Below are 18,709 nucleotides of genomic sequence, written 5' to 3'. Positions count from 1 at the left end.
GTCTTTGTAGAATAAAAATACTACTGGGGTGCCGGGTTAAGTAAAATCCCACAAGGATATATTTAGAGTTAAGTCTGTACAAGTTACTTAAAGTTACTTATGCTTAAAAAACAAAACTACTATAACTTGAAACTGGGCAGAAGTATTGGCCGCCTTTAAACCACTTAATAAGACAGTTGAAATCATATCATGTAATCGATTTGAATAAAAAAACTTTTACCCATTTAGACTTTCTGTTACTATATGTAGTATAGCTGCAAGAGATTTAAATATATTTTTTAAACTTTTTGATGAAAGAAAAGGCCAGTTTACGATCAAGATAGATTTAAAAAAACAAACCCTAAACAAAAACAAAACAAAAAGGCCTGAACCCCTGAATCCTGCAATAAGGGGATGTGGTGTCACTACTATGCTGTTTGGGGTATTTTTCTTGCAGGTTTTGAATCTGGTTGTGAAGCAGGATCGCTGAGAAAATGGTTCTAACGGACATAGCCTGGCTGGTTTATCTGCAGCCTGTCTATTAGTATCGCAGTTTATAACGACTAATAAATTAACATTGAAAGAGTAAAGAAGAGACTGCTGAAACACCCTTCAACCATATTATGAGTGTTGATGTTGCATAACTGGTCCACCCTCTGCAACTTCCCTTTTGGAAAGAAATACAAATACTACAAATGAGCCAAACTGAGTGTAAACGAGTACATAAATAACTACATACTATAAAAATTAGGGAAATATGTTTATGTTTAGTGGGTCTGAATGAAAAAAAAATATCAGCCAGTATTTCAGCATGTTGGATTTTTAAATAATTGATTATCTGTATTTGTAACAGTCTTAATATTCCCGTTTCCATCAGGCTTTACTCTGTGATAACCTTTAGCCCATGTAGCCCAAGAGGATAGATCTCTTCCAGGAGCCAGTGCACTCAACCATAGATAGATGCACAGATGTCTGTCTATCTGGGATATTGTGCAGTATTAAATAAAACAATGGGAAATGATCTGGGAATAATATAACAGAAAAAAAAAATCAAATTTGTAAACTAAGACTTTTCATTATTTCATGAAAGTTAATTTCATGGTATTGTCTCTTATAACAACAGTACATAAACATCTGGCAACTGAGGAGACAAGTTGTTTGACCTTTGGGATTTTAGCTGCTCAACAGTCCTGAGACTTTTTTGCCGTATTTTCTAAATCATGATGCTCCAGATGTTTTCAGTTGGTGAAAGTTCTCTTTTACTACAAAGCCGTGCTGTTGTATTAAGTGCAGTATTCAGTTTTCCATTGTCATGTTGAAATATGAGAAGGCCTTCCTTGAAAAAGTCATCATCTGGATGGAAGCATATACCCTTCAGCACTGAAAGGTATATATGGGTTTAGACATTCCAGATGTGCAAGTTGCCGGTGCACATATGCACACACATACCATCAGGGAAGCAGGCATTTGACCTTAGTGCTGATAACAAGCTCATTGATCCTTTTCTTCTTAGCCCAGATGATGTGGCGTCCATGTTTTTCCAAAAAGAATTTCAAACCTGGATTCATCAGAGCAGTTTTCCATTTTGTCTCAGTCGATTTGAATTAAGCTTTGGCGCAGAGAAGATAGCAGCATTTCGGGATCATCTTCACATGTGAATTCTTCTTATATGCTAGAGCTTTAATCTGCATTTGTGGATGGCATGGGAACTGCATTCACAGACGTATTCTTGAGCCCATGCAGTGATTTCTATGACAGAATCACGCCTGTTTTTAATTGTCCCTCGTGCACAGAGATTTCTCCAGATTCTCTTTGTGGAGATTGGTGAACTTCTGCCAATCTTTACCTCTGATAGTCTCTGTCTCTCTAAGATGCTGTTTTTGTACCCAGTGATTTTACTGATATGTTGCTAGTAAACCGAAGTAGGTGCGTAATTTTAATTTTGAGCTAGATGCTCAAATGTAGTGATGAAGAAATGAAAGACCTTTAAATTTCAGTTTTTACAAGAATCATTCATGCATCTGTCTGGCTTAAAAACATGAAATAAATTACAATAAAATCAAAACACATTATTATTAGTATTGTCCCAGAATTTTACATTCACTCTGTAGTACACAGCCTCATTTTACGCTGCTATGCACTCTTCACACTACAGCTGATGTTCTTTTTTTACCTCCTGTCCTACATCATTGTCATTAACACGTGTGACTCTTATTTTTTTCTTAAACAGCATAAAAGAAGCAGTGACTTTCATCAATGCAATTGATGTGAACAAGTTCTCCAGACTGATCTCCCGCATCATACAGAAGCTTCATCTGAAGGTATGGAGACTGCACAATGTTATCTGTGCCAAAGATGAGAGGCTTCGCAGCACAGCTGTCGTGCATGCATAACGACTTACTGGAGCATCGCTCACACTTGACTCTAATTAATGCACATGCAGACCTGGATCTGCAAATCTTTCTGGTTTGTCACAAGATTGACTCGTCAAACTAAATGTTTTATTCAAGGGACTCTTTGGGTGGTTTCTTTATTTTTTTTGAAGTGCTAATAGGAGGCAGTGCAACTTTTTAAAATAATAATATTTAATGAAATAGATATTTTGACATGTATCAACAGGCGATCATATTATTTAATGTTCTTATGCTGCAATTCAGCCTAGCGGATGAATTGTTTTGTTGATATTTATGAAATTAGAATGAATATTTTAACTCCTTGTTAGTTTATGCTTTGTTTTTTATTCATACAGTAGCAGTTTTTCAACCTTTTGCATGTCTGATTTCAATTGCTACAAGCCTCAGTCTATCCATGACCTACCATCCACATTAAATAAAGATTAGGGGCTTTATTTACTTAACTGGTGGCACAGTGGTACAGTAGTTAGCACCATTGGCTCACAGGCCCAGAGAGAACTTGCAAACTCAGAAGCATTCAAACCTGTGACGTTCTTGCTTTGTGGGTTATGTCCAGGTACTCTGGATTCCTCCAAAGCCATGTTCATGTTAGGTTAGCTGGCAATTCTAAATTGGCCGTTGGTGTGAATGGTTTTCTCTCTGTCTCTCAATGTTAGCCCTGATAAACTGGCAACCTATCCAGGATGTACCTCCTTTCTTACCCTATGACTACTGAGATAGGACATTGGCTTTAGCTGCTATATGACCCTGAATTGGATAAGTTGAAGAAAGCAGAGTGACAAGGACTTAACTTTGGTAATTGTGATACTGCAATGTTCCACATTTTGCTTTAAAAATATCCAAAATAAAACTATAATAAAAATCTGTTTGTTGACTGAACTGACTGTCACTCACGAGTGGCAGCAGAGGAGCTGCGCGCAGCAAAACATTAGTGTGAGTAACATGAGATTAATACTGTATGTTGCTTATGAATATAAGCTCCTTTCAAGGAAAACCTTTGTTGTTGTCAGACTTGTCAGATTAACACTGACACCCACATACTGTGTTTTAAAGCTTATTCTGAAAATGTTTTGATTGTCAAGCAGACAGTGTCTTTTCGTTCATATATTTAGTTATTATTTCAGGATGCTTTTACATTGCATTGGATTTTTTTCTACACAGGGAGAGCGGACGTTCAGTGAGGAAGAGGAGGAAAAACTCCAGGCTGCTCTCTCATTGGATAAAAATGCTCTCAACCTAGTCTTGGAAACTTCTGCCTTTATATTAGAGCAAGTGAGTGGTCACATTGTTTTTCCTGCAGTGCACATAAAAAGTGACTCAAATGATGCACATTTTGCATATTTTCTAAATATCTTAATATGAGGAGATTGGCATGGAGTGTGTACTGTAGCTTTTGAATCACACAGTGAGCCTATTTCTCCACCTGGGGTCACTGTTGTGTTGCGAGTAGTTGTATTTCCAATGTTGTGTTTGGTATTAGATTAAATGGATTGTTCTTTTATAACTGTAACTGCACAATAACCCGATATAAATGAATACATTTGATGCTGATTAACACATCCTGTCCTCTTCTCTCATCACCTTTACTAGGCAGTGTATCATAATGTAAAGCCAGCCTCTTTGCAACAACAGCTGGAGATGGTCCATCTAACCCCAGAGAAGGCTGAGGTGTTCTCTCAGACCTGGGCAACTACTGGACCCGAACTGGTGGAGAAACTGAAATGTAATTTGTTTGCCCCGAAGAAGGTACAGTCTAAGTTTTTTTTTTTGTCCTCGTTAGCATCAGACTGCTTATTTTTATTTAGCAGAATATACACAGCAAACCCTTTACAGTTTGTTATTTATGTTTTACAAACAATATATCCAAACAAGAGTTTTACCACTGATGCAGAAACTACATTGCTTGTTTACAGTGCTTGTAAACCAGTTATTCTTGTCATTCATGCACCAGTTGTGCCTGTGCTGGTGTAAATGAGAAATTTCAGTTGCAGTAAGTCTGTGGAGGAACAGTAAAAGCAAGCAACACTGTACACAGTGTAATATTCTTTTGGGAACATTATTAGTGTTGATATACCTGAACTTTGACTACACCTGCTATAACGTCTTTAAAACCCAAAGCCGCCCGTTCTATTTTATTTTCATCGCGAGCCGAGTTCTATTGAATTCATAATGTGATACTGAATTGAAAATAAGCATCAGACTGTCCACATTAAGACTGACCTGCTTTTGTGTGAATTCTTTCCAGCCATATGGATTACAAAGACTTCTTTCAAAGCTCACACAAGTTGTTTCATTAATTTCTAAACTTGTTTCGCTCTATAACTTGATTAAAGAGCGACACTTCAAACAGCATTCCTTTCAGAGACGAGGGAATTAAGATCAAACGCGGAATAAATACTCAGCATGTACACATCAGTCACATTATGCTGGGGCCGTTGCTGTTGTCAGACATTTATATGTCTCACCTGCTCGTGTCTGGCAAATCTTCCCCTCGCTCCCTAATGAATTTATACATGGAAGGATGTGACAGCTATTGATCCTTGAGAATAGAGTCGTAATTATACTAATACTGTAATAATTCAATTAATATGTTTTGTCTCACATGCACATTTGAGATTAAATTGAGTCTCATATTCATACACACCATTTCTATTCAGCAGGCATCTTGTCATTTCTGCCACATGCTCATTGAACATAAAGCCATAAATTTCTTATTTCTTGCTCAATATCAAAACTGGGTGTGAAAAATAAAGCTACAAGTATTAGTCAACCAACTGAACGTTAACTGGCATCGCTTTTGATTAAGCAATTAATTGCGCGTATCAAAGAATTTGTAGAGTTCAGCCTCTGGAATATCAGGACTTGGTTCTTTTTTTTCTTCACTGATAATATCACAATTGTAAATGCAATATCTTTGGTTGGTTGGACAAAAAGCTGACATTTGAAGATCCCACCTTGGGCAATTATAAATGACATTTTCCACTGTGTTCTGGCATTTTACAGAGCAAACGACAAAACAATCAGCAGATGAATCAATAAGGAAAATAACTGCGAGATGTAGCTGTAAGCTCAGTGCTCGTGTCAAATATACGTGTGTGTGTCATGATTGACAAATTAAGTAAATAGTTTTTTGAATGCACAGCAGAAACGAGCAACGGTCTTACAAATAATCACAGACCGCATCACCCCAGCGATCTAAATAGTTGTGAGAACTAAATACCAAAATAATATAAATGTCACACATGTGGGAACAGGACCTCAAGTTAATCTCTATGCTTGCTACTGGCTGTTGTGTGATTGAATGGGCTATTTGCTGTTTTAATTAAGAATTAAGAATTTTTCCTTCATGTGAGGTTGTCGGGACAGTTCCTTTCATTCCCTGTTTTTTTATCTAAAAATGAGCAAACTGACCGACGATCAAGCAGTAAAAGCAGAAATGTGTTAGAAAGCAATGCCTATGTAATGTACTATTAGAATGCTCATTTATTTTGACCGATCTTATGCAAGATAATAAAATATGCAGGTGTTTATTAAATGTATTCAGATTTATTCCTTTACATGTAAAGAAACTTAAAGACCAACGACCGCAGAGTTGTAATGTTTATTCCTGCTAATTTGAATGTTTCTGCAGTATAAATAAACGTATTTCAGTCCTTCCCCACCTCACACCTGTGCTGTGATGCATCCACAACCAATAAGTCACACATGGTTTATTATTATGGCCTCTCCCTGCATCATAAAACACTTAACTGCCCCGCCTTGACTCACCGCTGCTAATCTATCACACTGCTTCAGCTGACTGGTGAAGTGTCTGTCATTAAATCAGCCAAGCAGGTGGGGGAATTGGTGAGGTTGGTATAAGGAGACGCTGCAAGTTTTACAAGTTCACATCACATCACGCAGACCGTCTTTTTTTCACTTTTGTTGGAGAAAAGTTTGGATGAAGGGATAAAGTAAAAGTCTACACAAATGTGGCCATGCAGCAAATAGCAGTTTTCCTTTGTCCTTGTAACAAAGCAATATGGCAAAATGTTAACACGAACAGATGAAATATTGAAAAGTCTAGTGCAATGCTGATTAATTTGACTAATAAGTGCTTTGGAAACATAAAACAGTAAAAAAAAAAAAGAGGGAAAAACAATGAGAAGGAAATGAAGGATAATAAAAAAATCAGGTCAAAAGTACCAAGATAATGAGGATGAGGCAGAAGTAATAATAAAATAGCAATTATTTTATGGGAAAAACACTTTTTTAAGTCTTTGAAAAGCTGCCTGAGGCAGTTATTAAACTGAAGTGTGAGGCTTTATTTTTACGGTTATGTTAATTCTAAAACTCTGTTTGTGTGTTTCAGCTGGAGTATGTTGGCTGGCAGTTGAACCTGCAGATGGCTCAGTCCAGCCATGCCAGACTGAAGTCTCCCAGTGCTGTCCTCCAGCTGGGGCTCCAGGGTGAAGACTCTGAGGTATGGACACATACAGACAGTCTGCTTTTCTTATAGCTTTACTTATCTATTGTAAACATCCTATTTGCTCCAAGACTTATTGTGCACTTTGATCACAGAGCTGTTCTTTGTAAATGTAAATTAAGAGGCACCATCAGTCTTTCTCTGTTCTTTTGCTAATCCCTCTGGTCTCTGTCTTGACCCAGAGGTAGACTTGCATCTAGCTCCAGGGTAACTGTAGTGTATGGATCAGAGATCAGGGAGCTTGTTATCAGAATCCTCGTGGGTCCTTTTGTTCTCTTGAGAGACTTATTGTGTGGTTGAAATTGGTCAGTGTGTTGGGGCATTGTTTTGTTACCAGCACTGAATTGTTTGAATGCCCAGCATCTAAGCTCTGGTGGAATATGATTTAGTCTCGGCGCCTGCCTTATTGAGGTCACTAGTGAGTTTCTTCATTAAGATTCTTAATAGGCAAGTTTTACCCACAAATAGTAGGACAAATAATTAAGCAGAAATCTAATTAACCTTAAATATTTTCTCTTCTAAAGGAAAACTCCAAGAAGCATGAGCTACATACTGTTTTGACTTTTTGTTTTCTATCAAAGCATTTTCCTGTTTCTATTTATTTTTATTCAGAGTTTGTTTGGATCCCAATTAGCTAAAACCATGTACTTACTCTGATAACTGAGACCTCATGGGCCTCCCTCACTCATTTATTCTTTTTCCACTGGGAGAGGTAGAGCTCTGTAGCTGTAGTGGAAGCAATCAGAACTCAAAAGACAGTGTCTTTTTAACATTAAATGATTTTCAACCTTTGAAGTTTGAGATTTAATTGAAACATTTTCTTGAGTCTTAATGATTTAATTCTCCTAACAAGCTCAGCCTCAAACATGAACACATACTTAGTGAAATGTTGTTGATTTTATTTTATTTTTTTTTTTTTTGAGAAATACTTGAAATGTATTCTGCCGACTATGAGTGGTGCACACGACTTTTGTTTGTTGGCACAGATACTAAAAATTGATTTTTGGTCTTTGGGCACTTGAACGGTTTCTTGTAAAGCAGTTTTTGTCTCAGAATGGTGAGACTGATTATCCCCACAGCCTGGATAGTGGTGTTCCAGCTGACTAGTCAAGTGTCTTTCTCGCACACTGCTTTGTATTCAGACCCTAGAGAATGTCGGCTCAGTCTGAACATAGAATTAGGCATGACATATTCAAATTGCTGTCATCTTAAATGCGGCCCTATAGGCGTTAGCCAGAAAAAAATATGTGTTTTGCTTTATCTTTGTGAATGCAACAGCGGTACGTTATTTTATTTTTTTGTGGTTTTCTTCTGTGTTCTCCCTAGGCTTTGCAGAAGAGGTATTAATTTATTTAAATCCACTTGCACAATTTCCCTTGTGGGAGGAGATAGCTGGGGGGCTAAAACAAGGCTGGTTAAAAGTGTTAACTTCACTGAACATCATTGAGGTGCACGTTCACCGTTGACCTACAGGGGGCACTGTTGCCTCACAGTTTGGTAAGCAGCCCTCAGGGGCAGTGAAGTGTCTGAGATGGATAAGATTCCTCGTTTAAGTTTGTATTAAGGTACTTTGAGCGTGCACTTTTCTTTTAAATTTCCATTGGTGCTTTCTGATTAGAGTTTCTTGACAGTAAGTTTGTTTGCTTCCAAACTCTGAGAATCCCTCAGTAAAACTTTTGAGATGTCAAAACACTGCAATGACAGAGAAGTAAATTAGTTGTGAATAGAAATGAAATTCTGCTGCAAGTGTCATACTAATTACAGCACAGATTTATAGCACCGTCACTGCTGGCTGTCTAATGGCGAGGGGAAGGGAAAACAGCAAATGGAAGAAAGCAGAGAATTAAGAGGTGACAAGGACAGAAATATTGAAATATAAAGGTGAGAGAGGGAGTGAAAACAAGTAAAACAATTAAAGAGGATAGAAATACTGAAGAAAATTGGGATCAAGAACAGAAAGCAAAAGATGTGTAAGGGGATGGCAACAGTGGCACTTTGTGTTTTATTGATTGCTTGGAACCTAAGTGGAGAGTAAGACTCTCTCATCCGACTGGCCTCCTACTTCATTAGCACTCTTCCTGAGGAGGAGGACTGCCAGGGGGCTTCACATCTCATTCTCCAAACTATATGTGACGTACAGTGTATCTGCAGTAGAGTGGATAAGATGTTAGATGGCATACTTGAAATTAAAAGTGAGTGGAGTGGATTTTTATATTTGTTTCTGTGTTTTATTGAAGTATATAATATCAGGGGAAGATCTTCATAACACCCTCTGTCTCTAAAGTGTGTGGACCAACACGGAATTTATGGATTATAGTTTCTGTTTCAATAATTGTGTGACCTCACCCATGTGAGATGATATTTTCCTCATAACTGAATTTGTATCGGGTTTGGTGAAAAGTTGCTGTTTCAGATATGAAAACCGAGGAAGCACTGCAGTACATCGGCACAAGGCATAAATGTCTTCTCATGCACTCCTTAATATTTCAGGAGTGAGAGCTCTAGTTTACCCTCATAAGGACCGGTGAGATTGGCCTCGTTCAGTGAAGGTATGACGCAAGACCTGTTGCATTGTTATCCCAGTGGGGAGGGGGCTGAGACAGAAAAATGACTTGATTGATCTGCTGTCAAAAGGAAAGAAAAGTTTGGGGGAAAACTTGATGCGAGCAGATGATGGAAGGGAGAAGATTAGGATGCAGCAGAAGGTGATAGCAAGGACAAACAATAGAGAAAAGACTACAAAGAAAACTCGAGAACGGCAACTGAAAGATGAGAGTGAGAATTTGCTGAAATTTTTTATGCAGTTTGCATTAGGCTATGTGAAGTCCTCTTAATAGTCGTGTGTATGGCATGCGACTTTACAACAGGAAGTGTTTCTGAGCTTCTGAGAAACAGGAATGTCTGCTTTTATCTGTATTTCGAGAAGGTTTTTGTTGGCATGCTAGCTAGACTGCAGATAACCCGATTAAACATTTCCAGCTGCATAGACCTTGAGATATAAATGCATAGTTTTTTCCATTTTATGTCAGAGGTGTGTTGTTTGTGAGACTTTTGCCTTTAGAGAAATAATGATGTGTAAAACAGATACTGGCTTTCTACCCAGCATCTGCTGTATGCATACTGGACTGCTTGAGTTTGTAGAACCAAATGGACATCTCCCTTTCATTCTCCAAGTTACTGACTTTATCCTTCAGTGCAAAACTTTTTGAAAATCTTCAAATATGCCGGTAGGTTATGAATGAAAGAAATTGACAAAAAAAACAAGATTCTTAGTTTCATAAATTTATGTATTTGCATCTCTAGTACAACAAACCAACATGCTAACAAACCAGATGGCACAATTTTGTACAGCAGCAGAGACAAAAACGTAAGTGTTGAAAACTTGAGGAAGTGAGATCTTTTTTTAGCCATATGTTTTCATGATCACACCATGACTGGGCCACAAAGTATTTAACAAGATATCATTATTTTTCTGTGATTATTGAATTTGTAAAAAGACACAGCTCACAGAAAGCAAACATGCAAGAGGAGAATATTTCAATAATAGATAAAAGAAAGGCAAAGATAAAAAGGGCGCTGAAAGTAAAACATTAAAGTGAATTATTCTTGAACTAAACTGCAGGAACTCTGCATTATTCACATCTTTATTTATCTTATTTATCTCTGAGGTGCGGAAACACTGGCTGCCTCTCAAAAGCAAAGGATTTGAACGCAAACCAGACAGTGTGAAAAACTAAGTAAAGTTAATGCTTTCACAGGAGTTATGAGAGTAAGTAGCAGCCATGTACTGTTTATCAAATCAAGTAGTTGTCAAGCATGGTGTTGGAGGTGTGACGATTTTGGTTTGTTCTGCAGCCACAGCAACCTCATAGTCACTGAGTCGACCATGAACTCCTCTGTCTAATGTGAGGCCATCTGTCCGACAGCTGAAGCTAGGCAATATTTTGTTTTGGTACAGGACAATCATGCCAAGCATACCGGCAACAGAATGGCTGAAAAACGAAATAGTCAAGGTGTTGCAGTTGTCCGGTCAAAGTCAAGACCTCATCCTGACTTAAGTGCTGTGCCAGGACCTTAAGAGAGCTGTGGGGAAACAAATGACCTCAATAAACTGAAGCTGTAAAAAAAGAGCGCGCCAAAATTCCTTCACAATGATTGAACGACTAATAAAGTTACACAGCAAACAATTCAGGTTATTTCTGCTGAAGCTGGTTTTGTTTAATCTTGGGGTTTGTTTAATCACACTAAATAAATAATGGCTTTATGTGATGTTATGTGCCATATGTTGTTGATCTGACCTGGCACTGAATTAATTTTTAGACCAATACGAGTAGATTTTTTTAAAACTTATGCCCTGTATAAAACATTTAAATTGACAGATAGTGTACCTTCATTGTGCCATGACTGTGATCATATTTAGGAACTGTGTTTGACATCGTATAGAAGAAAGATTGTCTGAATCTCAGTGTTTAGACCAGAGTGAAGCCTGAGTTTTTAGAGCACAAGAATTATTTGTACATATTCCAACTTCATTATTTGAAATTTTGGGCATGTTTTGTATTGGCAGCCATAATTTCTAAAGTATATGTATGAGACAAAAAAAAAATAAAGACACAGTATCAAACGATCCTTTTAAGCATATGATGTAAGGTAAGCATTTGCAGGGCCATTAGTCATACTCAAAATATTTGGCCACAGAATAAGCAGCTTAGTGTAAACACGTCAATCAGTTGCACTATTAATTTGTGCGGCACAACGCTTTGGGAATAGGACAGAGAGAAAACCCACTTCTGATGGAGGCTTTTTGAGGAGGCTTTAAGCACTGCTAAGGATGTAATATCCACTCACTCATTTAAAGGAGCACACTGGATCTTTTTCTGTTTTGAAAGGCTCGGATAAATAATTCGATGAAAAGACAGATATTCCATGGAGGAAAGTACAAGTGGCTATACTCAAGTGGGCACAGCCTGCATTTGTTTAAAATTTTTGTTAGCTTGTAAAACAATATTACAAATCAGCCTTTTGACCCCTTTTAGCGGTGCTACTTGCGACCACCTTAAGATAGACTGATTCATTTAAAAAACCTTTGGATGCTTAACTTTGTTTTCTAAACATAGATTCATAAAACGGAAATTCTGATGTCTTAAAATTAAAATCTTTTACCGCTCTTGGTGTCTGTCTCTATCTTTTGGCGTTAGGATGAGCCACTGCCCTGCTGACCAAAGGCTAGGGTGAAAATTATAATACGGAACATCCACTTGCAAGGCAGACTAATAAATTAAAGACAAAGGGAGAGAGGGCGTTTGCTGTGGCTGCACCCAGACTGTGGAACAGTTTACCTCCGCACGTCAGACTCTCCAAAAGCCTAGAAACTTTTAAAACCGCTCTTAAAACTCACCTCTTTTCATTGGCTTTTAGAAAGGTTTAATTTATTTGTTTTATATATTTTTATTTTATTTTTATCAGCGAGGTGTTATTTGTTCTATTGTATTTTTATCTGTATTTACTGTACAGCACTTTGGTCAGCCTTGGTTGTTTTTAAATGTGCTCTATAAATAAACTTGACTTGACTTGACTTGACAGACTCTGTCGATTTTAATATTTATTGTGCACATGCTAGGCTGCAAAAGCACGGGGTAAGAGCTAGTGAGCTAATGTACCCTCTACATGCTGGCTCTGACTTCAAAGGATATCTTTGCTTGATAGCTTCAGACAGACTTGATGAGAATTGATAAAGCAAAGCTCTTCTGAGTTTTTAAGCCTCAAAGGGGAAAAAATGTACTAAATGCAGCTTTGAGACAAATCCCAGACTTTTCCCAACAGATTTTTCTTATGTTCTTCCTATGGCCTATTCAATCAAAAACTTGTAAGCGGGAATAGCTTTTCCCCTAGAGCTGGAGTTTCCACTGGACGCCGCCCAAGTACTTGTTTCATTCAGTCTTGTTGTTTTTCATTTCACTATGGGGCTCAAGTGACTGGTTGATACAACACCCTGCTGGCCTTAGAGCCTCCTCACTCTAAAAAACTTTTAACGATAAAAATAAAATGTTTCTTTAAACTCAAACAGTTTTAACAAACCTAGCGATGTCCTCCCCATTATAAATAAGAGGGAATATATACACATGAAGGAGAGAAGAGGAGAAGCTCAAACTAGAGGAGGATCTTCTCTAAGTGTCTGTCACCTGAGATAATAGGAATTTGTTTTGGGGGGTTTTGTAATTTGTAATTATAAATTGAAAATGGCAAATATTTGCTATATCTGGCTTCTCAAATGTAAATGTTTGCTGTTTTTTATCGTTTAACTTTAACAGATGTTTAGTTTGATAAAAGGAGCAATTTGATAATTTTACTGTGGGCTTCAGAAAACAAGGATTTATCACAGTTTCTGACAGTTTGTAGACTAATCAATTAATTGATTGAAAAATGTAGCTAGAGTAAGTGTAGAGAAAATACTTTCTTAATTAAAAGAAGTTCAGAGGTTAGAGATTAGGGTCAGCACCTCTGATCTCATAGAGATACAGTATTTCACTCCTGGTAATTTCAGTCCACTAACAGGTTACATTTTTATTAACAAGTGTCTCCTCTGGTCCTGTTTTCAATGTCTGGGCTCGCTTTAGACCTCACAATCTCAGCTTTTTGCTATATAAATCATGTTTAAATGCATCTGTCATTTTAACTGTACTCACCTGCTTCTTAAATGTCACAGAGTACAAACAGATCACTATAGTATAACACAAAACTGTAACCAAAGTAAAACAGTCAACAGTCCACTTGTTGTAGCGTCTGGAAAGGGAACAATTGAGCTTGTTTTGCGTCACTGTTCCTGAAGGATGGTGGATGATGCTGTGGTAGTTTAAACAGCTCTCAATAAAATTTGGACTCGGGAGAGCGGCTTCTTTCTCGTAGGCAGAGTGTTTCTAAGCATCAAATAAGCTTGCTGTTAATTGTGCTCATTCCTAGGCAAGTGCTTCTTTTCAGAAAGAGCATATTTCTGATTCCTGATTCACATTTCTGGGTCTTATTCTGTCTGATTCTTCCAAATTTGCATAGTTTTACTCCAGTCCACGCTTTCAGCACTTTTCCTTTTTATCGATCCCCAAATAAATTTCACGACCTACTTTTTTTTCTCTCCTATCTTTTATTTGTGATTTTTTTTTATGAGTGAATCTCATAAATTTGTATTATTATTTTTTTTTGTGTGTCAAGTTGTCCCTAGCTAGCTCCAAACTATAAGACAACTAAATGTAGTTTGTGGAAACCTGCTTGTTTTTCTTATCAAGGCATCCAACATGAAAGAGTTTTTTTGTTGTGTGATTCTAATTTATTTTCTCTGTTTTGGCATATAGCACCGGTGCTGTAATGACGGAGGAATGAAAGCTCTGTGCTCGAAAGCACACAACAATACACACTCGGCACACGTTTTGAGCCCTCTCGGTGAAGGCTGTGACTTTATTTATTAACACTGTGTGATGAGGCACGCAATTAAACATCCCTTTTTGACTTCTGCGAGGAGGTGCTGTGATCAGAGCCTCCCTGAACATCCCTGCTTGCCTCACGTGTCTCTGTCAAACCGGCATCACGAAGATGCCGGGCAAACTTTGAACGCAATTCAAAGTCCTCCTGACAAGTTACGTAAGGCCTCATTCTTGCCTCCCACATGCTGTCGTCATGTAGACCCAAAAAACAACTCATCCGGTGTAGATCCAACCTTTTCATTTTTCCATTTGAGGGATTACATGGCCCAATCAATATATTTGAGAGCTTTGATGTAAATGGTACCACGTTCAAATCCTTCACACCAAGCCACCCACCAGCCGGGAAGGACAAAAGCAGCTTTGTCTCAGTCTCTACTTGCCTTGCTCTACATGTCCCAAGATGCTTTGTTGCTTTGTGTGCACATCTTTTTAAGGGTCTCCCTTTCTCTCTCCATCTCTCTCTGTCTCGTTCTCCATCTCTCCCTCGCCCTTCCACTTTCCCACTGGTGATTTGTTTTTCTCCTCTGGGATTTGGGATCCCATTCATTCAGAGTGCATTGTTCAGCTCTTATCCATTCTAGTGGATGGGCCCCGAGATGCAGAATGGGTGACTGTGGGTCCTCTCGTCTCTGCCTTCGCTCTCTCGCTCTCTCTCTCTCTTTCTCCCCCCAACTTCTCGCCACCCCACTCCTTGCTGCTTGCCATACGATGATGTCATGGCTCCTATTTGCTCCGGGGGTACCCATTGATTCGATCTCCCCATTACACACTCTCTATATCTCTCCTGTCCACCCCGCTCTCTCCCCAACCTCCACTCCTGTTTTCCTCAGCCAATCCCCTTCCCAAATTCTTTCGCCTCTTAAAAGGCGCCTGGGGGATTTGGGTATGTTTGGATGTTGTTTAGCACACCCACGGTACATGCTTGACACCCAGATAGGCGAACCGTCAACCCTGCAAATCCAACTGCAACTTCCACTTAAATCTCATTGATTTAACGTCGCCCTTTTATTCTCACATCTCCCACTCCTGTGATCAGCTTTTATTTCTCTTTGGTTATTCAGCCTGTTTTGTTTTACACCCAGTTTGTGAAGTAATCATTAATCCCCTGTTAATCTGTTGGCCATTTTGTAGAAGCTGGTGGAAATGCTTAAGAGTGCCATTTTCAGATGTGCGTGTGTGTTTTTTCTGTTCATCGTTTCATTTTTTTTGGCATTTATTTTTGAGAAGATGCTCTGCTACTTGGCTGAACTATTTGAGTTTAAACAAGACGCACTGATTGCAGAAGCATAGAGCCAAATCACATCCATTCATTCCAGTGAAAGTTATCTGATAGGCATACAGAATGAAAAGGCTGTTTTTGCTTTATTCAAATGCCAGATATTGATAGTAATGTAGACATATCGTCGCATCAGGAACAGGTTTGGATGTTTATTCTTCTGGTTTCTATTGTATTTGTCGCTGTGTTCTTTTGTTTTCCGAGCTGTCTTTGTCGGCTTGCATCACACTGTGACGAGATGTAATCACAATGAAAGGATCTGAGCTATAGGCTTTTTGCCTGCCTTGAAATAATGATTATAATGAGTGGGTTGCAGCCTGACACTGATATATGATAGGGCAAAGACTGCTCCCTCTGCCTATATCAACAAATTGTCACCAGTTTCTTATTGAATGCCCACCCTCTTTGATGATACACTGGTATTTGACTGTTGGAAGATAAAGCAGTACTTTTGAAATTACTTTATATGTTCAGAGTGGAATTTATTTGCTTCACCTGCACCATGGGTATAGATGTATACACAGTACACATGTATAGACGTATATGGATTCAATTAGGCTCTTGACTGCAACTGTAAAGCACCAGTGGAACACCAAATGTTGCTCCTGCTGTGCAGACAGCTGTATTGACTGATCAGAAGCATATGCGATCCGTTGCATTTGTGAGATGGACAAATAAACACGATTTTCTATAAAACCTGTTTTCTGATTTAACAAAAATGAATCAAGCATCTCAAATGGTGTCTAAAAACAGGAAGCCGTACAAGAAATGGCCATTTTAAATACACACAAGTATTGTACTGTAATACACGACATCTCTGTCTGTGTGTTGCAAGTACATCTTAGGTGGCTGAAGGTACATATCAGAGATCATGATGTCATCATGTTTCCTAGCAACCACTTAGTAATAGGCTAAAATGACCTCTTTTGTGCCTATATGTACCTACAGCTCTCTAAAAAGCTTTGAATCATTTTCATTTCATAGTCATCTGCACCAAGAGGCCAAACGCTACTGTAGCATGGACGTGTAGTGATTAAAGAACAAAGAAATATAACCCCAATCAAGAAAACAAACAAAAAAACGCTGGGACGCTGTGTAAAAAGGTAAATAATCACAGAAAGTGCTTATTTTCAAACCTCATAAATTCATATTTTATTTACAATAGAACATTAAAAACATATTAAATGTCTAAACTAAGGAAATGAACATTTTAACAAACAAGGTTATTTCACTTTTGACGGCAGTAGCATGTCTCAAAACGTTGGGAAAGGGCCACATTTACCATTGTGTCACTTCCACTTTTCTTTTAACAGCCTGTAAACGTCTGAAGTCAGTTTCTGGACTTTTGGGAGAGGAAAGATGTCCAAGTCTTTTTTGTTGTATTTTTTATTTCATGATGCATGAAATTTTAGTTGGTGACAGGTCTGGACTGCAGGTCCACCTCTTCTACTGCAAAGCCATGGTGATGTAGTAGCGGCAGTATTTGGTTTATCATTGTCTTGCTGAAATATGTAAGGCTTTCCAAGAAAGAGATGTTGTCTGGATGGGAGCATATGTTTCTCTAAAACCTGTATATACCTTTCAGCACTGATGGCACCTTTCCAAATGTGCAAGCTGCTAGGTCCATAGGCATTAATGCACCCCCATACGATCAGAGATGCAGCCTTTTGAAGTGAGCACTGATAACAAGCCAGATGGTCTCTCTGTAATTTTTAGCACGGAGGACGAGATGTTTTCCAAAAATAATTTCAAATTTTGATTAATCTGACCACAGAACAGTTTTCCACTTTTCCTCAGTTCATTTAAAATGAGCTCTGGCCCAAAGAAGGCAGCAGCATGTTCTTATATAACTTTGCTTGATAGCACTTTAACCAGCATTTTTTGGATCGCACAGCAAACTGTATACACAGTTAGTGATTTCTGGAATCTTTTTAAGAAATCATCAAGTCCGTGCAGTGTTTTCCATCATGCCTGATTTTTAATACAGTGCAAGCCAGAAGTGACGGGGATCCACTATTTTTGTTTAACTTTGTCTTTTGCGCGCAGAGATTTCTCCAGATTCTCTGAATACTTTGATGATATTATACTGTAGACGATAAGTTATTCAAAGAATTTTCAATTTTATGTTTAGGGGCTTTATTCTGAAATTGTTGCACAGTTTGTAGACAGACCATCAGTTTTAAAAATGACAGATTATTGTTATTGTTTTGTTCTATTGTAAATAAGACAAAAGTTTATGAGATTTGCAAATCATTGCATTCTGGGTTTTTTTTATTGTTCGTTTTTTTACATTTTGCAAAACATCTCCGTGTTTTCAAAATTGGGGTTTTAAGTGAAAACTACACTTGACCTGACATTGAATACCTGTTTTTCTCCTTCCTTTTGATTCTTACATTTTTAGGTTTCCAACCAGCCGTGTTCAATAAATAGATTTTGTATTTTGGCATTAACTATAGAACAGGAAAGAAGTGGGAACACTTCATTGTCTCTTCTCATAGCTACAGTATTTGTTGATGACACCATATTTATATCTGGCTTTGTGTTGTTCGGTCGAGATGGAATGTTTTGCTGTATTGGAAGGATCACGGCTATTGTCTCTTGCAAGCTGTACTGTAAACTGCCCCTCAACCCACCCCACCCCATATCTCTTTTTCTGTCTCTCTCTCACACGCACATTTCAGTACTCCCCCTTCTCTTTCCTTGTGTATGAGAGCGACAGTGTCTACATACCATAGGGGCACAGGGTGGCTGCCTTGGTAATCGTCTAGGGCTGCCACATAGCAGAGAGAAGCAGGCCTGCAGTGGTGAATAGCAGCCGTTACTCGTCCTCTGCGAGCCTCTCTCTCTCTCTCCTTAACGGACCCAGCTCATTTACCCATGACCTCCACTCTAACCTTGTGCCAACTTAATACATTAAAATGCCTACTGTTTCAAAATGGAGGCTGGCTGAAGGGGTTGAGTGCCTCTCATGCTCAAATCTGGCACACCAAGCCTTAGTTAAGGCCCGTGCTATAAGATGTTGGCTAGCTGCACTTCTTCCTCAACTCACCCCACACACATTTAGATGATTAAGGTTTGACACAGATTTTTTTTTTAGCTG

The 18,709-nt window shown here is 38.4% G+C and overlaps 1 protein-coding gene across 1 annotated transcript in view; it reads left to right on the top strand.

Moving 5' to 3' along the window:
• The window catches only part of commd10 (COMM domain containing 10), a 66,197-nt gene that overhangs the window by 530 nt on the left and 46,958 nt on the right, over nt 1-18,709 (top strand). Inside the window, exons 2-5 of the mRNA XM_085294885.1 lie at nt 2,210-2,300; nt 3,555-3,665; nt 3,984-4,139; nt 6,745-6,855. Of these exons, the coding sequence (XP_085151011.1) occupies nt 2,210-2,300; nt 3,555-3,665; nt 3,984-4,139; nt 6,745-6,855 (469 nt within the window). The remainder of the gene's footprint in view (nt 1-2,209; nt 2,301-3,554; nt 3,666-3,983; nt 4,140-6,744; nt 6,856-18,709) is intronic.

This window comes from Mchenga conophoros, linkage group LG12 (assembly GCF_057382185.1).
Source record: "Mchenga conophoros isolate Kocher_MC1m ecotype Shallow Benthic linkage group LG12, M_conophoros_male_GT1.1, whole genome shotgun sequence".
Lineage (NCBI taxonomy): Eukaryota > Metazoa > Chordata > Actinopteri > Cichliformes > Cichlidae > Mchenga > Mchenga conophoros.
This window is presented reverse-complemented; position numbering and strand designations above follow the sequence as displayed.